The sequence below is a fragment of the Clinocottus analis genome, unplaced genomic scaffold (genome assembly GCF_023055335.1).
Source record: "Clinocottus analis isolate CAN_PGR_092001 unplaced genomic scaffold, fCliAna1.0.p SCAF_1, whole genome shotgun sequence".
NCBI classification, from domain to species: Eukaryota; Metazoa; Chordata; class Actinopteri; order Perciformes; family Cottidae; genus Clinocottus; species Clinocottus analis.
Window position 1 is genome coordinate 18,221,454 of NW_027175820.1, and position 22,717 is coordinate 18,244,170.

The 22,717-nt window shown below is 42.1% G+C and overlaps 1 protein-coding gene across 3 annotated transcripts in view; it reads right to left on the minus strand.

Moving 5' to 3' along the window:
• Positions 1-11,671: 11,671 nt before the first annotated feature.
• igdcc4 (immunoglobulin superfamily, DCC subclass, member 4) overlaps positions 11,672-22,717 on the minus strand; it is a 48,203-nt gene continuing 37,157 nt past the window's right edge. The window contains exons 7-20 of one of the 3 annotated variants that reach the window (XM_068600973.1): positions 22,009-22,416; positions 21,738-21,902; positions 21,126-21,263; positions 20,706-20,873; positions 20,055-20,267; positions 19,386-19,487; positions 19,055-19,238; positions 17,973-18,100; positions 16,800-16,970; positions 16,535-16,669; positions 14,447-14,549; positions 14,069-14,249; positions 13,762-13,890; positions 11,672-12,851 (exon numbers count right to left, since the gene is read on the minus strand). In XM_068600973.1, coding sequence (XP_068457074.1) covers positions 12,318-12,851; positions 13,762-13,890; positions 14,069-14,249; positions 14,447-14,549; positions 16,535-16,669; positions 16,800-16,970; positions 17,973-18,100; positions 19,055-19,238; positions 19,386-19,487; positions 20,055-20,267; positions 20,706-20,873; positions 21,126-21,263; positions 21,738-21,902; positions 22,009-22,416 — 2,759 coding nt within the window. In that variant the 3' untranslated portion in view covers positions 11,672-12,317. Of the gene's footprint in view, positions 12,852-13,761; positions 13,891-14,017; positions 14,250-14,446; positions 14,550-16,534; positions 16,670-16,799; positions 16,971-17,972; positions 18,101-19,054; positions 19,239-19,385; positions 19,488-20,054; positions 20,268-20,705; positions 20,874-21,125; positions 21,264-21,737; positions 21,903-22,008; positions 22,417-22,717 lie in introns of all 3 variants that reach the window. The other 2 variants (XM_068600889.1, XM_068601052.1) reach the window with 2 other exon arrangements.

Genomic DNA, 22,717 nt, shown 5'->3' on the forward strand with positions numbered 1-22,717 from the left:
TATGAATTTCAATATTTAGAAGTATTTTTCATTCATGTGTTTTATTTAATCATGCATTTTTGCCAGAACCAAATGAAATGGTTCCGTCTGTCTATCAACCAAAATGTAAAATACTCAAAGCAAAAAAATGACAAGGTAAAAGACAAAGTCATGAAAATCTTCTCATGATAAAGAACCTGTGGTGTAAGCGCCACAAGAAGGGGGCTACACATGGACCCTGTCGATGAGACCCTAGTAAGCGAAGATATATCATCCTTCACCTTGACAGTCTTTTGGCATTAGCAGTGTTAACCAGATTGGAAATGTGCATTACTGATCACACTTAAGCCTCGTTTATGCTTCTGCGTTGACGGCGTACCTACGGCGTAGCCTGATGTGCACCTCCCCAAAATCCTAACTCCGCATCACATTGACGCTGACCGCAAGCGCTGTGATTGGTCCGCTCAGAACGTGATTTCCGGCAGTTTCTTTTTTTTTTTTTAGTGGTCGTACAGACCACCTCCGCAAACGTCTTCTGTCGCCTGCGCTTCAACATTTGCAATAAAAGCATTTCCTCTTCAATTTTGATGAGCTCTGACTCTATAACCCCTGAAACTACACAGCCACACACACACACACCTGGCGGCTTGGTGGTGAATTGCAGAGCAACGCGGTCCCTCGACGCAGAACTTCGAACGCTCAACGACGGCGTCACGTCGACGACGTAGATACGGCGTCGACGTGACGCAGAAGCATAAACTAGGCTTTATGCTGTGTTCACACCGAAGGCGTCAAGATTTCGAAGCACCGCCGAACAGCTGTGTGCCGGAAGGGCGTGACTTAAGACCGTAATGAGTTTAATGCGTGAGACTTGAGAGCACGATACCTCCGTCTCTCTGCTCCTGTCTGCCGGCGGTCCCCCAGTCGCGCGAGTTTCTCCCGTGACAGTCTGTTTGGGGTAAATAGGATATCTGTGCAGCGAATAGGGTCCGTGTACAGATGCGCTCCTTAGCGCCATCTATCGTCGGGGAGTTTGAAGAGGAACAAACGCGCCTCAGACTTTTTTTTGCCGTGACATATTGGTTGTGTGGCGTGTGAGCGGGTGAAAACATGAAAAAGCGCGTGTCACGTGGCGAAACCGTGAGAGTTGGTGGCTCTGAGCCTATAATGGAAAAGATCGCTCTATTCAAGGAGAAAAGCGGCAGAGATAAGCCACGCCCCCTTTGTGGCGCCGCGATTAGTCTTGTTGCTTTTGGTGTGAACACACTTTGTCTCGACATGCGTCGAGACATTTTTTGACACGTTCGGTGTGAACGCACCATGAGGAGCTTTTTTGTTTTGTTTTATAGCAGTGCCTTGCATCTCATATCAAATCAGGTAAAGCATGATTTTTATTTTTATACCAGTCATCTGCCATCACCCATAATGACACAGTTAGCAAGTAATAAGACTTGCCTCCTCTAGTATTCCTATCACACTTTGGCCCCAAGTGTGAATAATGTGGCAAAACAATAATGATAACACAGCAAGTCAAGGACCCAAGCACCATAAAACAGTTCAAATAATATTTAATTCAAAACCAAAGGGTTCTCAAAAACATACCAGGGAGGAAAAACCCAGGACCACACAGTACAAACCTACACAGAGACAGGAAACACACAGGGTTTAAATACAAGAGAGAGGTAACGAGCAACAGGTGGACACAATGAGGGCAGCACAGGTGCAGGGAATCCACAATCAGGAACCAGGAAGACAGACAATCCCAGACAATCACCAGGGCAGGAAGTGCAGCGACACAGAGAACACAAGACTACAAAATAAAACAGGAAAACAGAACTCAAATCGTGACAATTTGTAGATTATTTATTTGATTTACTCAGTCTACACGACTAACAAGGCTTCATAATCAGGGCTGTGATGGAAAAACAAAAGCCTATGTGAAATAAACAACATATCATTTTGTACTGACATTATAATGATACAATGTTAATGGCTGGCATTCCCTGCTGTTGTCCCTTTCGCGTGAGTGTATCTATATAATGTGAGGGAACCTAGATAACGGCCGAGTGCTGTGTGGTGTGCAGTGCACAATGCCATTGCTTACATACACTTGGAGAGCTGAAAAGTGGGTCACCCAGCCCACTGAGATTTAGTCTGTATCATTCACTGATGTGGAAATAGGTCCACATTAGTGCTAGCAGGATTGCACTACCTAACTAACAAACACTGCCACAGCAGCCAGCTTTGTACTACACAACCCTCTCCAAAGAATGACTCATTCTCACCACATCTCTGTTTAGAATGCACAACTATAGTCATTGTTTTGTAATTTCCAACACATGCTCAGGATGTGTTGGAAGGATAGGGAGGTGTGTTGTGTGCATGGTGCTCTAAATTGTGTACATGTATGTGTTTTAAATGAATTCTCATCCAGAAAGAAAATCCAGCCTCAAGAAATAATAAATCTGCACAATTTAATAACATTTTATATTTTACTACAATGAGATTGAGTGGACATACTCTGGAAACCATTCCCTGATAATGGATGGCAGGCTCAGCTTGTGGACACAATTTAATCTTATTTTTTATGTGCGCATTTAGCGTTGAGGTTATTATCACTGGATGCAACACATGCCCATAAATGCTTTACTTTCTCCAAGGAATTGCTTTTTGACTTTTTGTTATTTTCATTTGTCATTGCAATGCAACCCCAGTTATTTCCGCAGCATTCTGTCGTATTTCCTCTTTCTTTACGCGGCAATGCCAACAACAAAAGCAGGGGGGGAAATGCAAAGAGGATGCATTACATCAACCTCTTAAACACTTATGCAAGTCCCATATTTCAGAAAGAGTTAGTCACATAAAGTTGGCTGTCACTGCTGTAGCTGAATGCAAAACAGCAGGAATACATAAGGTTGAGTTGCTAGCAAGCATTTACTGGTAGAATTATATCCCTGGTGTTTAGAGAACCTGTGTTTATGTGACTCTGCCAGGCCTGGTTTTACGTTTGCAGAGATTTGAGCTCTTTCAGATTTAACATCAGGTCAGAGTTGGATATAATGTAAGGGCAAATAAAAGCCTTGTCGGATGACTGATGGCCAGGAGCCAGCACTTTACTCTGAGCAAGCCCTAACTGGCAAGCACCACACAGGCTTTAATCCACATGCATCGCCCAAAGCTGACGGTTTTCATTGCCATGGTTGGCTCACAGCTAAAGTTGGATCAACTCACTATTGGCCCTCTGTAAAGCCAGGGAGACAGGCATGCTGTCAATCACATGCAAAACATTCTCTTATCAGCCATGGACCTGTGTGGTTTAGACTGAAGTAGGGAGTAGGAGAGAAAATGAAGGATAAGACTGGTAGAAGTAAAAGCTAAAAAAAACAACACCGCGTTAAAAATCCTGCTTTGGCCCTTGTATATTTGTATATAATAAAGCTCCTTCATTCAATCATTTCACTTGTCTGGACCGGGGAACAAGGATGCACCATTTTTTCACTTCAATTAACGGTGTCACACTTTGCCCAAGGTTCTAGTATATAACATTGGTATACAGAGAGTCTTAAAGCTGCTCCCCCTCTGGGGTCCTATTGTGTCCAGCCAACAGTGAATGGAGAGCGGCACTCAGAACCCAGGGGAGAGAAGGAGCTGGGGCAAACAGGCCGCAGCCTTCACTGACAGCGCTGGTTTCTCTGCCGACCATCCCCCTGTCAGCTCACCTTTTACAGATACTTCATAAGGTGTATTAAAGCTTATGGTAAACCTTATGGTAAACCACACCGGATTTAATATGATTCCATAGATATGTGGTCCAAATACAGCAAATTACTTTTCCCTCATTCGTCCTCGTTTGACTTTATTCATTCATCTTCTGCTTCATCCTCCTTCATTCTCTTTTTTTTTCCTCAGGATGTCACTTCTTAGTTTGGGGAATATTTGATTGGCAGACTCCAAACCGCAGTACGGCTGACATTGAGAATATGGCCCTTCTGGAAGTGCCGTTACTTCTAGTTATTTCAAAGAATTTTCAAATGAATGCAGGGAAAGAGAGCAGACACATGTGTTGATACTGACGGAAACAGGGACATGCATTAAGACAACTACTATGAGTGCTGTCATTCTTGAATGTTATGAAAGTTGAAAAGAAAAAAATGAAATGGCTTGAATATCAACCACACACATACAGTAGATATAGTGTGTATCCCGAAGTACATTTCGTTCGGTTTGATTTAAAGGCAAACGGTATAAGACAGCGGTGATGGAATGACATTCAGCTTAAGTCATGTGCCAGACCTGTAACTATGATGCCATGGCTACACGCCGTACACCTACACACACACTGACAGCAGCTGACAGCCAGCAGCTTTTAAGTGGGGATGTAAACCAGGAATGGTCAAAGAAAATGTAATGTGGTCAATTAAATGCTTTTAGTGTAAGAGGCTTGAATTTTAACCTCAACTTTCTTTCATGTACTTTGGCTCACTGGACAGTACAACTACCAGTTTCCACAAGCACAAACCCAGGGGGTCTACTGTACACTTTGAACTGTCAGAGAGCACACAGAGTTCAGTAAACATGCAGAACTGAGGGCTCGTGGGTACACTACTATCAAAACAGCAGAAAGAGGCATAATGACTGGACCGACTCAGGAGCTTTGGGCATTTCCCTACAAGTAGTGAGTTGTACTGTAGCTCATGAGTCCAGCACCTCACCTGACTCACTGCGCTTCTCTTGCCTGCCTCTCAGATGAAATATGAGGCATGCTGAACTAGCCCAGAGACCACTCTTCTGCTGGACGACTGAAACACAATTCCCATTACTCATTCAGGTGCATTGGCGAGTGCAGAAGAATGCATGCGTGCGCGCTTGTATTTGTCTATATGCTCGTGGGTGACGTTGTGTGTTGATGTGTAGGTTTGTGCATATATGTCTCAGAGTTATCTTAAAGCTCTGCAAAGGAGCCTGGCGCTCTGATTAACGGTGACGAGTGGCTGAAGATAGTGAACACGACCCCTCTGTCACTCAGCGAGAGCTTTTATCTAACTTCTCTGGGGATTCTGCCACGTGATGTCACCTCGCTGCTCGTGTCTTAGCTCTGTGCCCTCATTTCACCCTCCTATCTCCATCACCTGCCTCTCCCGTGTCAGTCTGTCTGCCCCCTCTGTGCACATGCAAACATACTCAGACCCACCCACCCCATCTTACGCACACACACACGCCTGCACCGCCAGACAGAAGAAGCATAGACAGACTGACAAAAAGACACGCAATAAAAACATGCAGACGTATTTCTCACACCCCTTTGAAGGGGAATTTGGTGTGATCGCAATAATATGTTGATGAATAGTGATGAGGAAGGAAGTAATATTCTATATCCGATTTATTTACACAATCCTGCAACCAAGGAAGGTATGAAGTCAGTGCAGCAGATGAGGTTCAAAACTCGGGCAGCAATATCTCTAAATGGGAGTGGTACCAGGTTACAACGCTTCTTCTCAAGAGTCAAAGGGAAGGAGCACACTGCCCTCCGGTGGTAAATAAAAGAACAACATTTTTAAGCATGACTGATTATTATCCAGTGTATGGTGGATGAAACGAGTGGGGGACAAAACAACCAAGGACATGTAAAAGGGCTGACGCAAGTGCCCAAAAAGAAGCTGGACCAGCTATTAGTATGCAGGATTTATTTTTGCTGTAGCCTCGACTCTTAAGACGTTATACTTTGTGTAACTGGGCTAGTAACTTTAAGAAAAGAAATTTAATTCAGTTTCTCTGTGAAAAACAACAAATTGTGTTAAGCTGTTGGTTGCACACTGCAACCAACAGCTTACCCTTCTGCTCACTTGTATCTTTTACAGAGAACAATAATGTGAGCCGCAGAGTGCAAAACCATTGTAAAGTTATTTGTCTCGCTCACAGGCCACCCTTACCACAATAACACTGGAGCAGAACAATGGAGACAGAGGCTGGCGGTACCATGGTTTTATGTTTAATCACTTTATTGCAGTTTCACAAACATGTCTGAAGAATTACAGTGGCCTTCATGTAATGTGAAAACAAGCCTCTGGCGAGAGCCATTGTTTGGTTTGTCCATTCTTGGCTACTATAGCATCATGACAAACAACGCGCCAGACTCTGTTAAGAGGACCCGACGCATATGTTGATATGACGAGCTCATCCTAATAGAAAGCCACAACAATGTAATAGTCGATAAATGTAAATCTACACAACACAATACATCATACACTGAGGTATAAGGTAATGGTAAATATATATATATATTAGAAAATGACAAGTTGTCACTCAGGAAGTGATAGAAAATATAATAAAAGTGAGATTCAATGTCGGCTGAAGAAAGCAGAGTTTGGCTTAGTTTAAAAAAAAAAAATCACACTGAGTATTGCTTTGTAATTTCTTTGATGTTTATTTACAGAAGAGTAGTTTCAACAGACAACTTGAGAGTTGTTTTGAGTTTTGACACTTTCAAATATGGTAACACAGTGGAATTTATTCTACAAACCACACGTACTACCTATTTTGTGATGATACTGCTGAACAAGCAATGTTTCTATCACAAATCATTACTACGGCTGTCATGACTAACACTGAGTAATCCATCTGTTGTTCACAGTCTAAGAAAATTGCACTTCTAGAAATGTAAAGATGACAATCCAAAGCTGCTTCTGGCCCAAGAAGAGGTACTAACCTATTAAGTGCTCTTACAGTTTGCTCCTACAGTAGCACACTTTGACATGGATAAGTTTTTGTTCAGCACACAATGATGAATCAGATAAAGTTGATTCTGATTCCGATCGGTCGGACTATCTGCAAAAAATAGTAGAGTCTGAGTTTTCATATTCTGAAAAGCGCGACTGAGTTGGCACACACAAAACTAGCGAAGAAGACAATGTGACATCACTGGACAAAGCAGCTCACCACTGAAGCACCAGAATGTACAGAGAAAAGCCAGCGAGACAGAAATACACTGAGCGAATGTGTACAACAAAAAAAAAACATGTATGCATAAGGATTTCCTTGATTTCCTTTCCAAAAGAAGACAATTCGACATTGTTTGACAACAAATGACATGTATCTGAGTTGAATATGCTGGCATGATCCTCTACAATTTTATGCAAAGATGGGGCACCTGAGTAGAGAAGAGACAGATATTATTATAATGGACTGCACTGAGAGGTACGACCTTCCTGGGGAGGATGTCCCTGTAGCCCTTCTCCCTGCTTAGCACTTCAGTCGTCTGGGTTCTGCCTGTTGTTGTTTTTCATTAAAAAAAAAGTGTTTTTTTTTTTAAAGCATTAATACTATGCAAGTGAGCCCAATGCTTTAAAACCCTTCACAAACTACTATTGCACAGTAGCAATGTAAAAGTCCATTTAGATAACCTCCACTGACTCTTCACCACTACACTGGACCATCCAGGCCCCTGTAATGAGTTCAACCTCCCACTAAAGGAGAGAGTAAAATGAAACAGTCTGTGTTGTCCTCTCTTGGCTCACGAAATGGGATGCTTACATAAATATGTTCTACTCATTATAAAAATGTGCAGTATCAAGAAACTGATCCGAATCAAATCAACAAGTTACCAAAATGAGGTATGCTGTTTAAGAAAACCCCTTACCGAAGATAATGAAATGAGAGCAGGAGTAATTTTTCCACCCAAAAATCTGATTGTTCTTGCCAACAAAAAGACAAACAAAACAACATAACTTACATGTATTAAAATGATGGGGCTAAAGAGTTAATAGAGCTCCTATAAGGGGAGCGTACATCCTTTATGCTGGGAGGCAGGTTTTATGCTTATCCCCATTTCACATCCCAGTACCATCATGATCCACTACTGCATCAACACTGGACATACGAGCTTTGTGAAACCCTTTATTTCTAATATTGAATACTTCTCGACTGTACTGTTTAATTTCCAACTATCATTCCATGTTAGATTTTGCTACATTGTCACAAAATCCAACTCCCGCCTTACATTTGTGTTTACGTCTACTTGACAAATAGCTGAGGTCTTTCTTCAGTGAACTATTGTGGAAGGATGAACTGTTGCTATATGCAAAGCAATGGTTGCTTGGCATCCACTTAGAAATATACATACACAAGTAAAACTTGGTATTTTTTATCTTTTGAAAATGGCTACATTGGATGAGAGACGACGTCACAAGTTTTCTACTCAAAAGATTTCAACAATCACAACTGGAAGGTCAATTTAATTTTCGTCACAGTGACTGAAGACCTACTTAAAACACAACCTAAAAGGCTCTGATTCAGTGACCTCCATCCACTTGGTTGTAGTCCCAAGGAGCTTTGCAAACACTGCAGCTCAGGCTTCAGTGTGTGCAAATGGCGAATGGAAGAACTGAACCCGATCAGAGCAGAGCAGGAACAGAGTCTGGAATCTTAGCTCTTCTCTTCTTAAGGTTCATCATCATGGCTGACCTGGACTGAGAGAGGTATGTTTAAGGTATCAAACTGGAATGCTTTTGATAATATTATGCTTATTTCTGGCTTTTAAGGATGATGAGAAAGCATCAATACAGGACAGTGTCAGTAAAAAAAAACCTGGATCAAAAATATACCCTTACAAACATAGTTTTGGTGGTTTGCTTTAGCTTACTGCATATACAGAGCAAATGATCATTGAACCTCGGGGTGAAAAGTGCGACTGCATTGCTTTCTTTACATTTAAATAGTCGCCCAAATCAATGATGTCACAGCAGATATGTTTCTTTAACAGCTTATGGAAACCTGCTTCGGCATCACACATTTTGAATGGGGCCCCAAGTAAAACATGGTTGTCACTTAAGATTGATGAGTTCAGTGGTAGCATTTTGCTGCCATAGTTGAACTTGCTATTACATTGAACGTTTGCCAAATAGCACAGTAGTGTCAGTTCTATACATATGTTTTGTTTAAAGTCTAATAAGAAGGTATTTATTAAACATTTTGGTCTGTTAACAGTTGGTAAAATGTGAATGCTCTTGATTTTGGGTTCTCCAGACCCCAATTATTTATACCCAAAACACCTTGCAATTAATGTTTGACCCAGGTTTACTAAAAACACATTCACTTCTGTCCCTATATGACTGCTACTGCAGCAAAAAACAACATGTTCATCTTGTTGAGAAGGTAAGTATATACATGGCAAGAATAAAAAAATAATTCTCTTTGAGGTACCAACCATGCATTTTGTTAAGAAAATCAAGAACGATTACAAAAAACACAATTATGTTGGTGAGAAACATGTCCAGGTCGTCTCTTACATGTCACGAGGGACCGTTTACATTTTTGTTGCTGATGTGATTGAGTTGAGCTGGTGAGAGTTTGACACTTGACCGGACATGGGTAGAAACATGGGCAGTATGGAAGGAGTCTATTCATTCCTTTTTCACTGCTGGATGACAAGAAAGCCACCTGAGAAAAGATGAGACATCATGTACAACAGGGCTGGACTCAATGCTCTGCTTTATTCTGTCAATCTTTGAAGTAAATATTGTTATTATTATTATTATTATTATCATTAACTGATCCCAACCGTGGCAAATTTGTCATTATCTCAAAGTCATACAAATGTATGACATTAAATCATCTACAGTTTTCATTACACTCTTTCACAGTAACCCTCATCCTTTCGTTCTGCCAAAAAATGAAATGAGTTAAAGTATAGTATTAGTATCTTTAAAATAGACTTTTTAATGTGAAGCACCAAGTGGAAGCAGTTTGAAACAAACTCACAAACTCCTTCTTTCTCAGGAAGAAACACAAGTAATTCAGTGCCTCCAGGCAAAGAAAAACGGTTGTAATTTAACACTTCTTCCACCAACAGGCAATGAGCGTTACGCACACCACAAACTTTGTCCAGACAAAATAGTTGGAGCGGGAAGCTTGGTGACGATGTGACCGTGCGCAGGAATAGTTGCTTTCGAGCTGAACACTAACATTAACATTAACAGTAGCTGGCTCGGTTAGGCTTGCGTTAATCTCAATACAGAACTTCTCTATATTTTACCTCTACTGTTAACTTTTACTGGCGTTTCGTAGACAATTTCGTTAAATGAGGTTATTGAACAGGGAAACTATAGCTCTCTGAGCTAAAAAGTGTGTTGTGTTGAACAGTTTTACTCAGACATGGTTGGTTAAATCAAAGTGTAAAGTCAAAAAAGCTAAGAAACAAAAACTCACCATTTTGGACTTGAGTCCCCCCCAAAGGTCAGCAGTGTCAAGCAGCTTGCTTTTGGCACAAATTCGTGTGCCAATTTTTTTACGAAAGGTAAATTCTACATTATCACTGCTCTACATGCTGGTGTGACCAGGCATGTAAAGTATTGTTGTCATTGTTGCTGTTTTTTTGGGTGTTCCATAAAACATCCAACTTAAACACACCTCAACAGAGCCTGTAAAAAAAAAGAAAAGTGGCAACAACACTCATTGCTTGCAGGTGGCTTACTTCACTTGCCCATACGAGATGCTAGTTGTACTGGAAAATCAGGTCTAAAACTGAAACTGTATGACATCTACTGGGCAACTACTTAGATTCAGGTGCTTCATATCAAAGACATTGGGTGTTTAGGTTTTCTGTAGAGATTTAGCAGAAACATGTTACTGAGCAACACAATCTTTCAGAGATCTGAGAGGAAGCCGCTATGCACAAAAGCAACATGAATTCCTTTGAAATACAACGAAGGAACAAAGTACCAAAGGCTGTAAAATCAAAGTTGAGAAAATATTTCAGAAGGTGCTGGTTACATAAAACTAATAAAACCACACTGGAAACCGTCCTGAAAAGAAATGAGGTAGTGTTGTTGATAAGGAGTAGGAATGTACCAGATCCCGGTTTACACTGTAAAAAACAATACTGAAACACTCAGCTTCACTTATTCGTCAATTATGGTCAGCGATCTGATCGAATACTTAAATAAACGGTTAAACGGTTTGGGGTCAATGTTAAAAAAAAAAAAAAAAATTGGACCACATTTATTTTATTTTTTTCATCAAACCCCTTCTTTCCTATCTGATAAATGCAGAAATGTATCAGTGTATGTTGATTTCTGGTACTCTAGCAAGAGCATAGCAATGTGGAAATGTTCTCATACAACTGGAATCAGATACAATTGATTAGTTGAGTTGAGTTACCCTCAAATTCAAAACATGGCTTGCTTTTAACAAAGGAAAATGATTACACAGAGTTTTAAATGGCAACTAATGGCACATAATCACATTGGTACATCCCTATGTCGGAGTCAAATTTAGAAAAGCGGTCTACGGATGCAGTGTTACAACATCTCTCGTTCTCCCACCAACATAATTAAACCAGTAACATAAACATGTAAATACTTTGATTCCAAAATGAGATATACACCATCTGAAATATAGCAAAAAACACGTTTTACTTTTCAACTGAGTGTCCCTGTTCAAGAAAAACAATCACACCATGTGGATATCTGGCATTTTGGAAAATAATACTTAACAATTTGAACGTTTTTTTTTCCTTCACTTTTGATGGGTGTTTTGTACTGAATAAACTCATCCATAGAAATATACAGAGGTTATAAACGCACCTACAATAATTAGGCACCTGAGACCCCCACACTCCAGTCAGGGAATGTGTGTGTAAATGTGTGTTCATGAGTGAGTTAAGCGTTCTATGTGTGTGTGTGTGTGTGTGTGTGTGTGTGTGTGTGCGTGTGTGTGTGTGTGTGTGTGTGTGTGTGTGTGTGTGGACCCTGAGACAGCAGGAGGTTGGAGAGAGACACAGGTGTTCTGCACTCTCAGAGTGTGCAGATTTTCTTGAAGGCCTATTCCTCAGTGCCACGTTAAAAGTAGCATCCACGCGGCAAAGCCCAGGGAAATCTATCGAGCCTGCGTTTCCGATGCTCCCATCCATGATGGTCGCCCGTCTCACTCACTCACAGAACATTGCAGGCTCTCTCATAGTACAAAGCCACGTGCGACACAGTGGGAATAGCCGCCCTTCAATCCACTTCCATCTGCTTGGTTAAGTTAAATCTTTCTTTTCTTTCCTAAAGACAGGAAGAAAAAAACCCAGAGGAAAATATGGCTGCATTTCTAGAGAACGCATTACCATACACAGTACTCTACCACAAAAAAATATAGTGAATATGTATACTGTATATAACCACCTATGAAACACTGGATTCAAGGACCGTATAAAAACTTTCCACGGAAGAGAAAGGAATCCAATAATGAGGTGCATAAAAACAATCCCTGGGGATCCTACCTGGTACGTAAAAGAAAGAAAACCAGTCTGCTCTCTGTGTTTGTGTATGTGTGAAGGGTTGTTGCCCTACATGCAGGGGCTACGGGCACAGGTAACTGTGTGCCGCTGAGGTAGAGTGGACAAGGCCGGAGCTGACGAATGGGGCAGAGGACATCCTACCAGAGATGGCCTTCCCTGGTGCCGAAGGGCAGCGTCCGGAGTCCCCGTTCTCCAGATGTTCTGACTTCAGCACGGAGCGCACGCTTTGGGGCGAGTGGAAGCCATTGGTTAGCCCCATGTCCTTGTGTGGCTCTGTGTCTGCGCTCAGCTGGTCTCCCGTGCCTTGTAGCTCCCCGTTGTGATTAGCCACCGACTTTATCAAGGGAAGACTCATGGGGCTTTGGGCCTGTGATAGTTTTTCGAAAATGTTCTCCTCTCTTAATGGGCTTTGCAGACTCAACGGGGAATATCTGTCCTCTGATAATGAAGGTCCCCTGGTGGTGGTAGAATCCTTCTCCCTTTCGCTGCCTTCCTCCTCTTTCTCCCCTCCTGGGTCTGACAGCTCTGAGTGAACAATAACTTCTGCCTCCACCTGGTTACTGCACACGGATGTACAGAGATGATCGCCTATGTCCTGCAACACAACAATATCACTTTCACTTCGGGTTGTTCTCTGAGTTGATCGACTCAAGGTCACTCAAACATTGAATGTTTTTTGATTACGGCGGATGATTACATTTTGCATAAATATCAGCAGCAATCACAACGGACTGTTTGCTAAACCCTTCCACTGATCAGTGGTGGACCAATCATAGTTCACCAACTGCAACTGGCCTGTCAAGATTTGGATTTTTCCACATATCAAAGGTAAGTAGTGTATGTTTCCCCTCTCAAAACCAAAGAGCAAAAGTGCGTGTAATGGATTATACTGTGTAGTACTATGTATTACTGCCAGGGCCAAGGAGCACCAAATTAACTGAGGTCACATTAGAGGTTATGTTGAAAAAGCCCCAGTCATGACTAGCACATCCAATGTGTTGTTGTTTCTCAATATGTGAAAGGTGGCAGTTCAATCCTGCTTTTTATTGAATTTGAGGACAATACCATTGCATTGCTCACTGAGAAAGCATTACATTTGATAACCTCTTGCATCTTAGGACTCTATCTTTAGCACAAGATCATATATGAAGCCATTAAGTGCATATTTAGGAACCCTTTCTAGAAATTTTGTTTAAACCAGTCAGCTGGAAAATAGTCACATTTGTTTTTGTTAACCTAGTACTGAAATGAAGGAGCTCTTGTTTAAAAAACATTGACATACATTTCAAGTGGTAAATCTACCCCGATGACCTTCATTGAATACCGCACATCTTCTGTGCAAGAACAGAACGCTTGACAGTCACAGAAACAGTAAATTATGCGGTTGGTTTAGCAAACAGTCAATTCAAAATGTCATTCATGTATGGTGTACAGCTAAAGTTGCTTGTCAGAGACAGGTTAACAACTAAAATAGATTTTTCATAGAATTTAGTTAATTCATTTACCGTGCCCTTATCAGTAATTAGTATGTTGAGAGCTCCATTAATGAGTGTTGGAGAGTCTTCTGTTATGGTGTCTCTGTATCTAGTGATTCTGTTGGCCCAGTCATGACTCACAGAGCCATTCCAAGCAGCCTGTAAGACAGTGGATGCACCAAATTACAACTATCATCCCTCTATCAACACGTGAAAAAACAACAACAGAGTATCCAAGGCCCATCTGGAGAAGAGCCCCCCTCCACCCCCCCTTGCAGGTTTTGACCTTGGGATCAGGTGCAGGGTCATCTTCCCCTTTCCCCGGATTAGCACTTGCCATCAGGCTCTGCTCCTCTGGGGCCTCTTCTGGCAGCTGACCAGACTCTTGGATGCCTGAGGGCATCAGTGTCTCCAGCTCGTGGCTGTCGCTGCACTCTGGCACGGTGGAGGAAACGGGGCAGCCTCCTCGTCTGTACTGAGGGGTCACAGCTGCGGAGTCCAGCCCCCCCGACACCTCTCTATTTGGACGAAAGATGAGAGGGATACTAGGAGCTTGATAGTATAAAGGTCTGAACTACAATACAATTGCCTCGGTTCTTTTAGCTGGCTTTTAGTTATTAACACATTAATCAGTTGTTGGAAGTAAGCAAAACATTCGACACATTAAAATGTGCACAGGTTCTGTACGAGTGCTGATACTGGAGAGTTACTTTACCTTGATTTGCCATTACGAAAGCTTAAACACATGCAGAGGAGGATGCATATCAGTCCCAGGCACACACCAACTATGATGCCCGTCACTGCATGGATGTCCAGCTCTGTTCAAACATCACACACCATGGAAGAGGAGAACAACACTTTTAGAATCAATGTACACCATCCAGAAAAAAAACAAGTTTCCATGTGGAAGAAATATAAGCCATTTTGAGTTTCATATGTGATCTGTTGCCAGCAGCTATTATTTGGCCAATATCTCTCCATCTTAAAAAGTACTCAGAGACAATGCATTTCTAGTTTGAAGTTTATTTGGCTCAGGTCTGATGTTATAAGACCGCGTATTGAGACCTTCATAGAAGACAAAGTTACAATAATGACGAGATATGAGGCAATACTCAACGGGGGACAGTAGACCTTCATTGATATTCATTTATGCTAGGTATCTTTGGCAGTCTGGACATAGAGAGGAGAGGAAACAGATGGTGGGAGCTCTCAACCACCCACCAGCCACTTTACTCCCATTCATACTGGCAACACTAGTACAGCCTAAGTGAACACAATAAACCTGTTACTCTGTCTTATTAAGGATTTGGGTTCAACAAAAATGCATTTTCATTGCGTATTGAATCAGGAATGTTTCATGTTCAGATGTTACAGAAATATGACCTACAGGTTAGTGGATAGCTTGTTCACAACAACATTTCTCTGAGGTACATATAAGAGAAAAAAAAAACTTACTCAGACCAAAACTGATTATTATTACTGATGTACTGTTTGTAAGTAAAATGAGTTTGACAGGATCAAGACAAAAGGACTATTTCATAATTACAAGTAAAGCTAAAATGCTGCCTGATGGAATTAAAAAGTGTATAATGAGATTGCATGCTTAAACACAGTGACATGAAAGTGAAGAAAGTGCTTTCCACAGCAATTCTGCGAGGCACAAAGAGCAGTAAATCAAAGATCTCCCCTGGGGGTGGCGGATGAGGCCGCCCCTTTGATCCCTACACTTCTTCTCACAATGCACCAAAATAGGAGAAGCAAAAACTAACAGTGTCCTGCGGAGCTCCACTTTCTCCGCTGGCAGGGACAAATTACCCACTTTGTAGTAATAGAAAAGTGTGTATGGGTATGGGTATGGAAGTGAAAGTGTGTGTGACTGCATGGGCTTGTGTCTGCTTATGGAAGCAAAAATCCTGGTAAGCTTTTGAATCTTAAAATAGTTAAAGCAACATGTAAAATACAGCCAGACCAGAAACAGAATGTGGAAAGGTCTGTCCTGTCTGTATCTTGATAGGCGATAGTGAGTCACTGTAGTGTAGTACCAATTGAAGGTACAGGGTCTGTGTGCGTGTTGATATTCTGTTTATTGGATTGAATTCAAAGTGGCAGACAAGAGATGGTGACTTGTGTTTAAGCCGCCACCAGGAGGCTGCTTAACCGAAGGAGAGCGGGCGCGGCTCCAGGAGATGGACGGACCTCAAGTTAGCCCTTAGTTAGCAGGCCGCAGACTGGGGGTCCGTCTCCCAGTGCACACTTTCCTCCTGTCCGGGTGGTCTCCTGGCCGCGGGAAGGACAAAACGAAGGGCAGGTTGTTTTTTTTTTTTTATTCTGCCACTTTGGATTGAATCCAACAATCAAAACGTACTCATATTGACCAGCCCTCAGGTTTAGTTGCACAAACACAAAGATGGGTCATGGAAAATACAGGCCAATGCCACGCGTGAAGGTCATAAAAAAATAAAAAAAATCTATCGAATAAAAATGGAAAATAACAATTAGCAATGATGTTGTCATCATTCAATTGTGTGGCATCAATGTAATGAATTTCAAGATCTTATTTAAGAGGGATATAAAGTGACAAGTCCATTTCTCACAAAGCATTTTGCATCCCTGAACCCGCTTGATGCTGAGACTTCTTCTTTCTTTCCATTTACAAATGTAACCTCTCTTTATTGAACTACTGCTACTATTTATATTACAACAACCTTAACTACTGCTACCGTTGCTCTTAAATATACACTCACTTGTCTTGGTCTTATTATTAAGGTTTACCTATACCTCGCATGCACTTTTTGGCACATACCATATTTCTGAAGGGGTGTGTGAACATCCTTTACAGGTGAAAAAGGCCCTGGCCCCACCTCAGTTGACGCTCCTAGCTTAAAAAAGTAGCGGGTGTCACTGGACAAACCCTGGACCTCCACACTGGTAATGCTCCCTGAGAGAGACAGTCAGATAGGAACACATTGTCAAGGCCCATCGCAAATCACACAACGTCATTAATTATCAAACAGGATTATCAAAAAGAAAGGGCTCGGGATTTTTGCGTCATGCCAGCCAACACCTACCATCCTGAGAGAGGTTTTCCCACAAGTACTCAGGCTGGCTGAGGTTGCCGCTGAACAAGATCCTGTAGCTCATGATGATCCCGTTCGGCTCCAGCGGAGGGCGCCAGCTCGCCACCACGGACGAGGAGTCCAGAGCGCTCAGCTGCAGCTCCTCAGGAGGCGTGGAGGGCCCTGGAGGAGAGAGGAGGACTCGGTGAGTAATTAGAGCCCAGCAAGGAGGCCTCACAGCTGCAGAATGTATACAGTCTTGGTGGGGGATTTGACATGTTGTGTGACAACCATCTGGGTCCTCGTGTCCGCGCCACCTGGGTACAAGAAAGAGGGGGACGAGCAGGACAGTGGGGGAATGGGGCTCAGGTGATGATACATGGCAGTGGAGCGCATAACAGAGTGACTGGTGGTAATAATGTCATTAGAAGCAGCCTCCTCTACACTCTCCGCCCTTATTTGGCTTACGGGCAGCGCTGCTGGCCAATATGAGAGAATCTACTACACCTGGGTATTTCATTACAGCCACTTATCAGCCATCAATGCCAACCACAAATTCCCATGTCCACTGGCCGCGGGCCAGCCAGCACACTAATCCACACATGAGTGAGCGCACACTCACTTGGCAGCAAAAGAGGTTTCAGAAAGCAAAAATGCAACACCTTCACCTTGCTAGCTGGAAACAATGGTTGAAATGATGAACTCAAACTCAAGTGCAGCTAATCAGAGAAAATCCTGAAAGCACGAGTGTGCACTGAAAGAACAATATTACGTACATTATTTATAGGGAACATGAGGTCATATATTTTTAGCAGACAGAATAATAAATACATAGGTGTGATATATTTCAAGACCAACTGCTAATCTAAGTTCTCAAATAACTGTTATTTAAGTTGATGTTAAGTTAATTTAAAAGGACTAAGCCACTGAACTTCAACCCCTTACTTTTATATTCAATCAAATGCTCAGTATCCCACACATGTACACGTCAACACACAAACTGTTGCAGTCTAGTAGAATTACATCTTCTGTTTTATTGGCATGATACAACTACATACATCAAGCATGTTTTAAAGACCATACAATACCACAGGAAGTCCTGTTGGTTGATTGTCGGGTGTTCATGAACTAAAACGGGAGACAAACTGAAATGACTGCGCTGACAGCAGCACAGCAGAGACTCACGGTCAGACAAGGTAGACTCCTCCACTGTGCCGCTGAAGGGTCCCACCACGTCTACTCCATTCGACTGCACCGCCAGTTTATAGCGGGTGAAGGGCCTCAAAGCCCCAAGTAGTATCTCCTGAGCAGAGCTGCACAACACACAACAGCGCGGGAGAATCCTGAGTATGTGGTGTATGGTCTGTATTCTGACAGAAAACAATTATTTACTTTGTTACACTTAGTCTGGTTAGTTTGTACAGCCTGTTGGACCACGCTAGGTTTTAATATACATTACCTTAATATTTACTTTTCATTAGATGAATTATACTTCATTTATCATTTGCACAATCATTTACTCTATTATGTTTGCAATTATTGATGCACCTCTTTACCTCTCGCTCTCCATATCCTTACTTAAGATACTTATTGACTAAATATGACATAACAAAGATAAAAGAACATATTGGGATATTTCTTAACAAAGGGTAATAGTATTAATTTAGGGATAGTGGATTGAATAAATCCATGGGCAATTTTATATGCTTCATTTGTATTACTGTATGAATGAGGAGTTACTCAAAGCTACCTGAACGATAACAGAACTCTACCAAGAAAAATGTGTTGTTTCTTTGGTAATAATGAATGAGAAATGATGCAAAGAAATGCAGAGGCTAAGGTGCTCTTAAAGATAATAAAATGTCTCCTAAAATAAACTTCCTTCTGGCTCTTTCAGCAGAAAAAATACACTGTAAGCCTTTATTTAGTGAAGCAATGTATTGGCTTCAAACGCAAGCTGTTTTTGACCTGACAAAAAAAGGAATCTCTAATTAAGGGCAGTTCATGCGGCAGCTACTTTTTAGTCACCAGCTTGTAGAAATATCACATTACTTCTCAAGGTTTTTCTTTCATCACAGTGCAGGTTTGTATTATTACTGGAGATGGGTTCACACAGAAATATTGTTAAAATCGGTTTTGCAATTAAGAAATAAATGAATAGTAAGTTGTACAGGAGGTGGTATTGCTCAAATGTGACATCCAAGGCCATTACCTCTTTGAAATCACAGGCAATAATTCAGTTTCTGTAGTTCAAAGTGGTTTCTGACCTGGTGTAATAGGAGACCAGGGAGGCGTTGGTGGTTCCCGCTGGGCTGCAGCGCACCGTGTAGGTGATGATGCGTACGTTGCTGAACCGTGGTTTCTCCCAGCGCAGCAAGATGGAGGTGGAGCTGTTGGCCATGGCTTGGATGCTGCTTGGGGGCAATGGAGGGGGGCGCATGGGCGACGACGCTTTAACACACACATACACATTATTTGCCTTGATACAATTTGTCTTTTTTATAATCCCATAAAAGTGATGGAGGGAGGGAATCTCTGTTGGGGTTTTTTTTTTACAAGACCCTCAACAGTACACCCACGCAGTTAAATAAATCTTACCTCTGTCAAGGGTCTTGTCTGTCCTTCCCTTCCACACAGCAGCTGCTCCATCTAGCTGCTTGTTGAAGGCCCAAACTCTCACCTCGTACTGCTGATCAGGGACTGACACACACACACATGCAGACACATGCAAAAACAGCAAAAGAGAGTGTGAAAACAGAAACACAGAAACATGTATTTACATATATATATATATATATATATATATATATATATATATATATATATATATATATATATATATATATATATTAGATGTTACAAAGACAAACCATTTCAATATTGAAATTAGGCTCTATATGTAATCTAAATGCAGTTAATCTGTTTTTGGTATAATGTGCTGTAATTATAACGTCACACGTTACAAAGCTACTGAATGCTTTTGAATTCAACGTTGCATTGATAAATACTTTTCATGAGAGACGTGACAGCAACTTTAAATGAAATTCTACATGTCTGATAAGGTTAATGGTAAAGAAGCATTTACTCAGAGTTTAACAAGGCTCTCCAAAAGGGGTGCAAAAATAGCTGACACATTTTTTATCAAACTATTTTTCCTACATCGTTTGATTTCTTATTCAGTCGAAAGTAATAGAATACAAAGTTAGCAAAATGACCATGAACATATGAATGCAGAATACGCTTGGAGAGGTCTCTGTCAACACTTACCCAGCCCGGTGAGGAGATGGTACCTGGCCTTCTTACGGAGCCTAATGGTGTGCGTCTGCGTTGTCTTTTCTCCCATGTCTGATTCATCAGCCTCCGCCTCTCGACAAGACAACTTGTAACCAGAAACCAGTGTGTGATTTGGCGAGGGATGCCATGTCACGTTGAGTATGTCCACTCTGGCTCTGACTTTCAGATCAGTGGGGGCGAAGATCACTGAAAAAGTTTAAAATAATTATCACTAATAACAATATCAATATCCACAAGATAGTCACACTTTATTTGGACCTGTTGCTTTTGGAAAATCCACCAATACTGCTAATAGCCGATATGTCACATTTCACATGTATAGGAAGCTTTTGACAATAACTTCAGGTTGAGAAACTCTACTGACGCTCATTAAGCAAATGTAGATTTTGTCTCTTTATAATGTGATTTCAACATAATAGTACTTTCTAGTAACTTCATTATATATAAATCTTGTAAATGGTCAGAAAATTATAATCTCAAAAAAGTGTTGAGATTAAAACTCCCTAAATGATATGTCATTCCATAACGTATACTACAAAACCAGTGGGAACTCTGCGTAAAACAAAACAGGAATTTCAGGAATGAACAAATGCGAAGAGAAACCGGTTCTGGTGTCTTCCTTACCCATGCTGTGGTTGGCTAATGTTTGGTGCTGGGCCCACTCAGAGGGAACCCCAAAGCCAATGCCTGTCCCGGCTGCTATCCTCAGCCGATACTCCTGGTTGGGCTGCAGCTCTCTCAGAGTGAACTGAGTCTCATTACCCCTTACTTCCACGGAGAACACCGTGTCCACTGTGGGAACACATAACACACTTCAAACATGTTGTCTGTTTTGAAATCGCTTCTGCGGTTTCTGCGCATCTGCATTCGTAATCTGAACTATTATCAGAAACAGAACAGAACCATACAACATTAGTAAAGTAGGCTGCCGATATGTTTCCTGTTCTATCAATAACTGGGTAAATCGCCTGACTTATACTCTGTGAGTCACTAAATTGTGCTTTCACTGGCAGGTCAACTTGATGTCCTGCAGGGGTTACTCACCCTGATCCAGAGTGCTATACTCAATGCGGTAGCAGGTAACAGCCCCTCGACTGTGCTGCGAGGACAATGGATGCCACATCAGCCTGATGTCTGTGGAGGAGGTGCTGACTATAGACAGCTGAGGAGGTGCACTTGGCACTGAAGGAGGGAATAGAAGGACATACTGAACTGTTGGATAACTCACATTCAAGGCATATTCTATAGATCTGCACAGTTACTGGATGCCCGTAAGACTGCTGATTTCACAATGACATTTGTGACTGGTCTCTATTGTTAGACCAGTCATACAACTTTGAAAGTGCCCTTTTTCCTCATCCAAAAATGTCTGATTCAGCTTCCGGTTAAACTGAGCTCCACCCTCTTGTGACACTTCTCGTTTAGTCTCGTGACACTTCTTGAAAAGCAAAAATGCTCTGATGAGTCTCCAGTGAGCTGCTGCTACTACTGTTCAAATAACAACTAAGACACTTATTGAACGGCTGAAACCGACGAGTCATAAACTCGCAAGAATCCAGAGGAATTACAAGGTTGGCGCGATATGATTTTTCCTCTGTGAGACTCTGTGAAGCGTCCAGATTCTACCAGTGTGAGTTTATGAGTTTGATTACGCACCATCCTCCAGCATCTCTACAGTAACAGGCAGGGATGGGCGACTGGCCCCCATGGGAGAGTAAGCCACCACAAAGAATGTGTATGCAGTATGCGGGAGAAGCTCTTTGACATGATATTCCGTGGTGTCGTTGTTCATCGCGAACTGGTACTCCTCGTTGTCCGAGCCTGAAATGCATGAAAACGTTCAAATAAAATAACATTTTCAGAAAATGTGGACAAGCTTACACACACACACACGAATAGAGACACACACACACGAATAGAGACACACCTGCGGCGCGTTGGCAGTGCACAGAGTAGCCGATGATTTGGTCCGAGTTGTACTCCGGTTTCTCCCAGATGAGCAGGGCCGTTGTGCTGGAGGGCGTGGCAGACAGGTGGTGAGGAGGGCTCGGCAGGCCTTCCCTCACAATCACCGTCAGCTTGGCAGTGGCGCAGGCCGTGCCCAGCCCGTTGTCGGCTATGCACTGGTAGTAGCCCTCATCCTCCAGTGCCAGCTGGTTGATGAGCAGGACTCCGGGGCTTTGAGTCTTCACTCGTCGAAATGACTTGATGGGCTGACCGTCCTTCAGCCAGTGCAAGACTGGAGGAGGCTCTCCCGAGCTGTTGCATACAAACCTGGCTGTGTTTCCCCTGGAGAGGGACACTGTCTCAGGGGGCTGGAGGATCACTGGAGGGGCTGTTGGAAGCAGGAAACACATCCAGGGGGATTTACAGAGGACACGGATTACGTGCACTATGTATAAAATGAAAGGAACAGCACACAGATATTGTGTCGGGCACAATGCTATTCAAAAACTCGCTTCTCTGGACTTGTGTTGTGTTTCCACTGATGAAAAAGGCATTCCTAAATATGTGTGTGCAGAGGATGTTACAGATAAGGATAATTACATTGTGTATTTTACAGTGTTTTGGCTCACTCTCTGATTTTCAGCCATATTAAGTACGGGGGTATGCTATTACCTGCTATTAAGAATGTC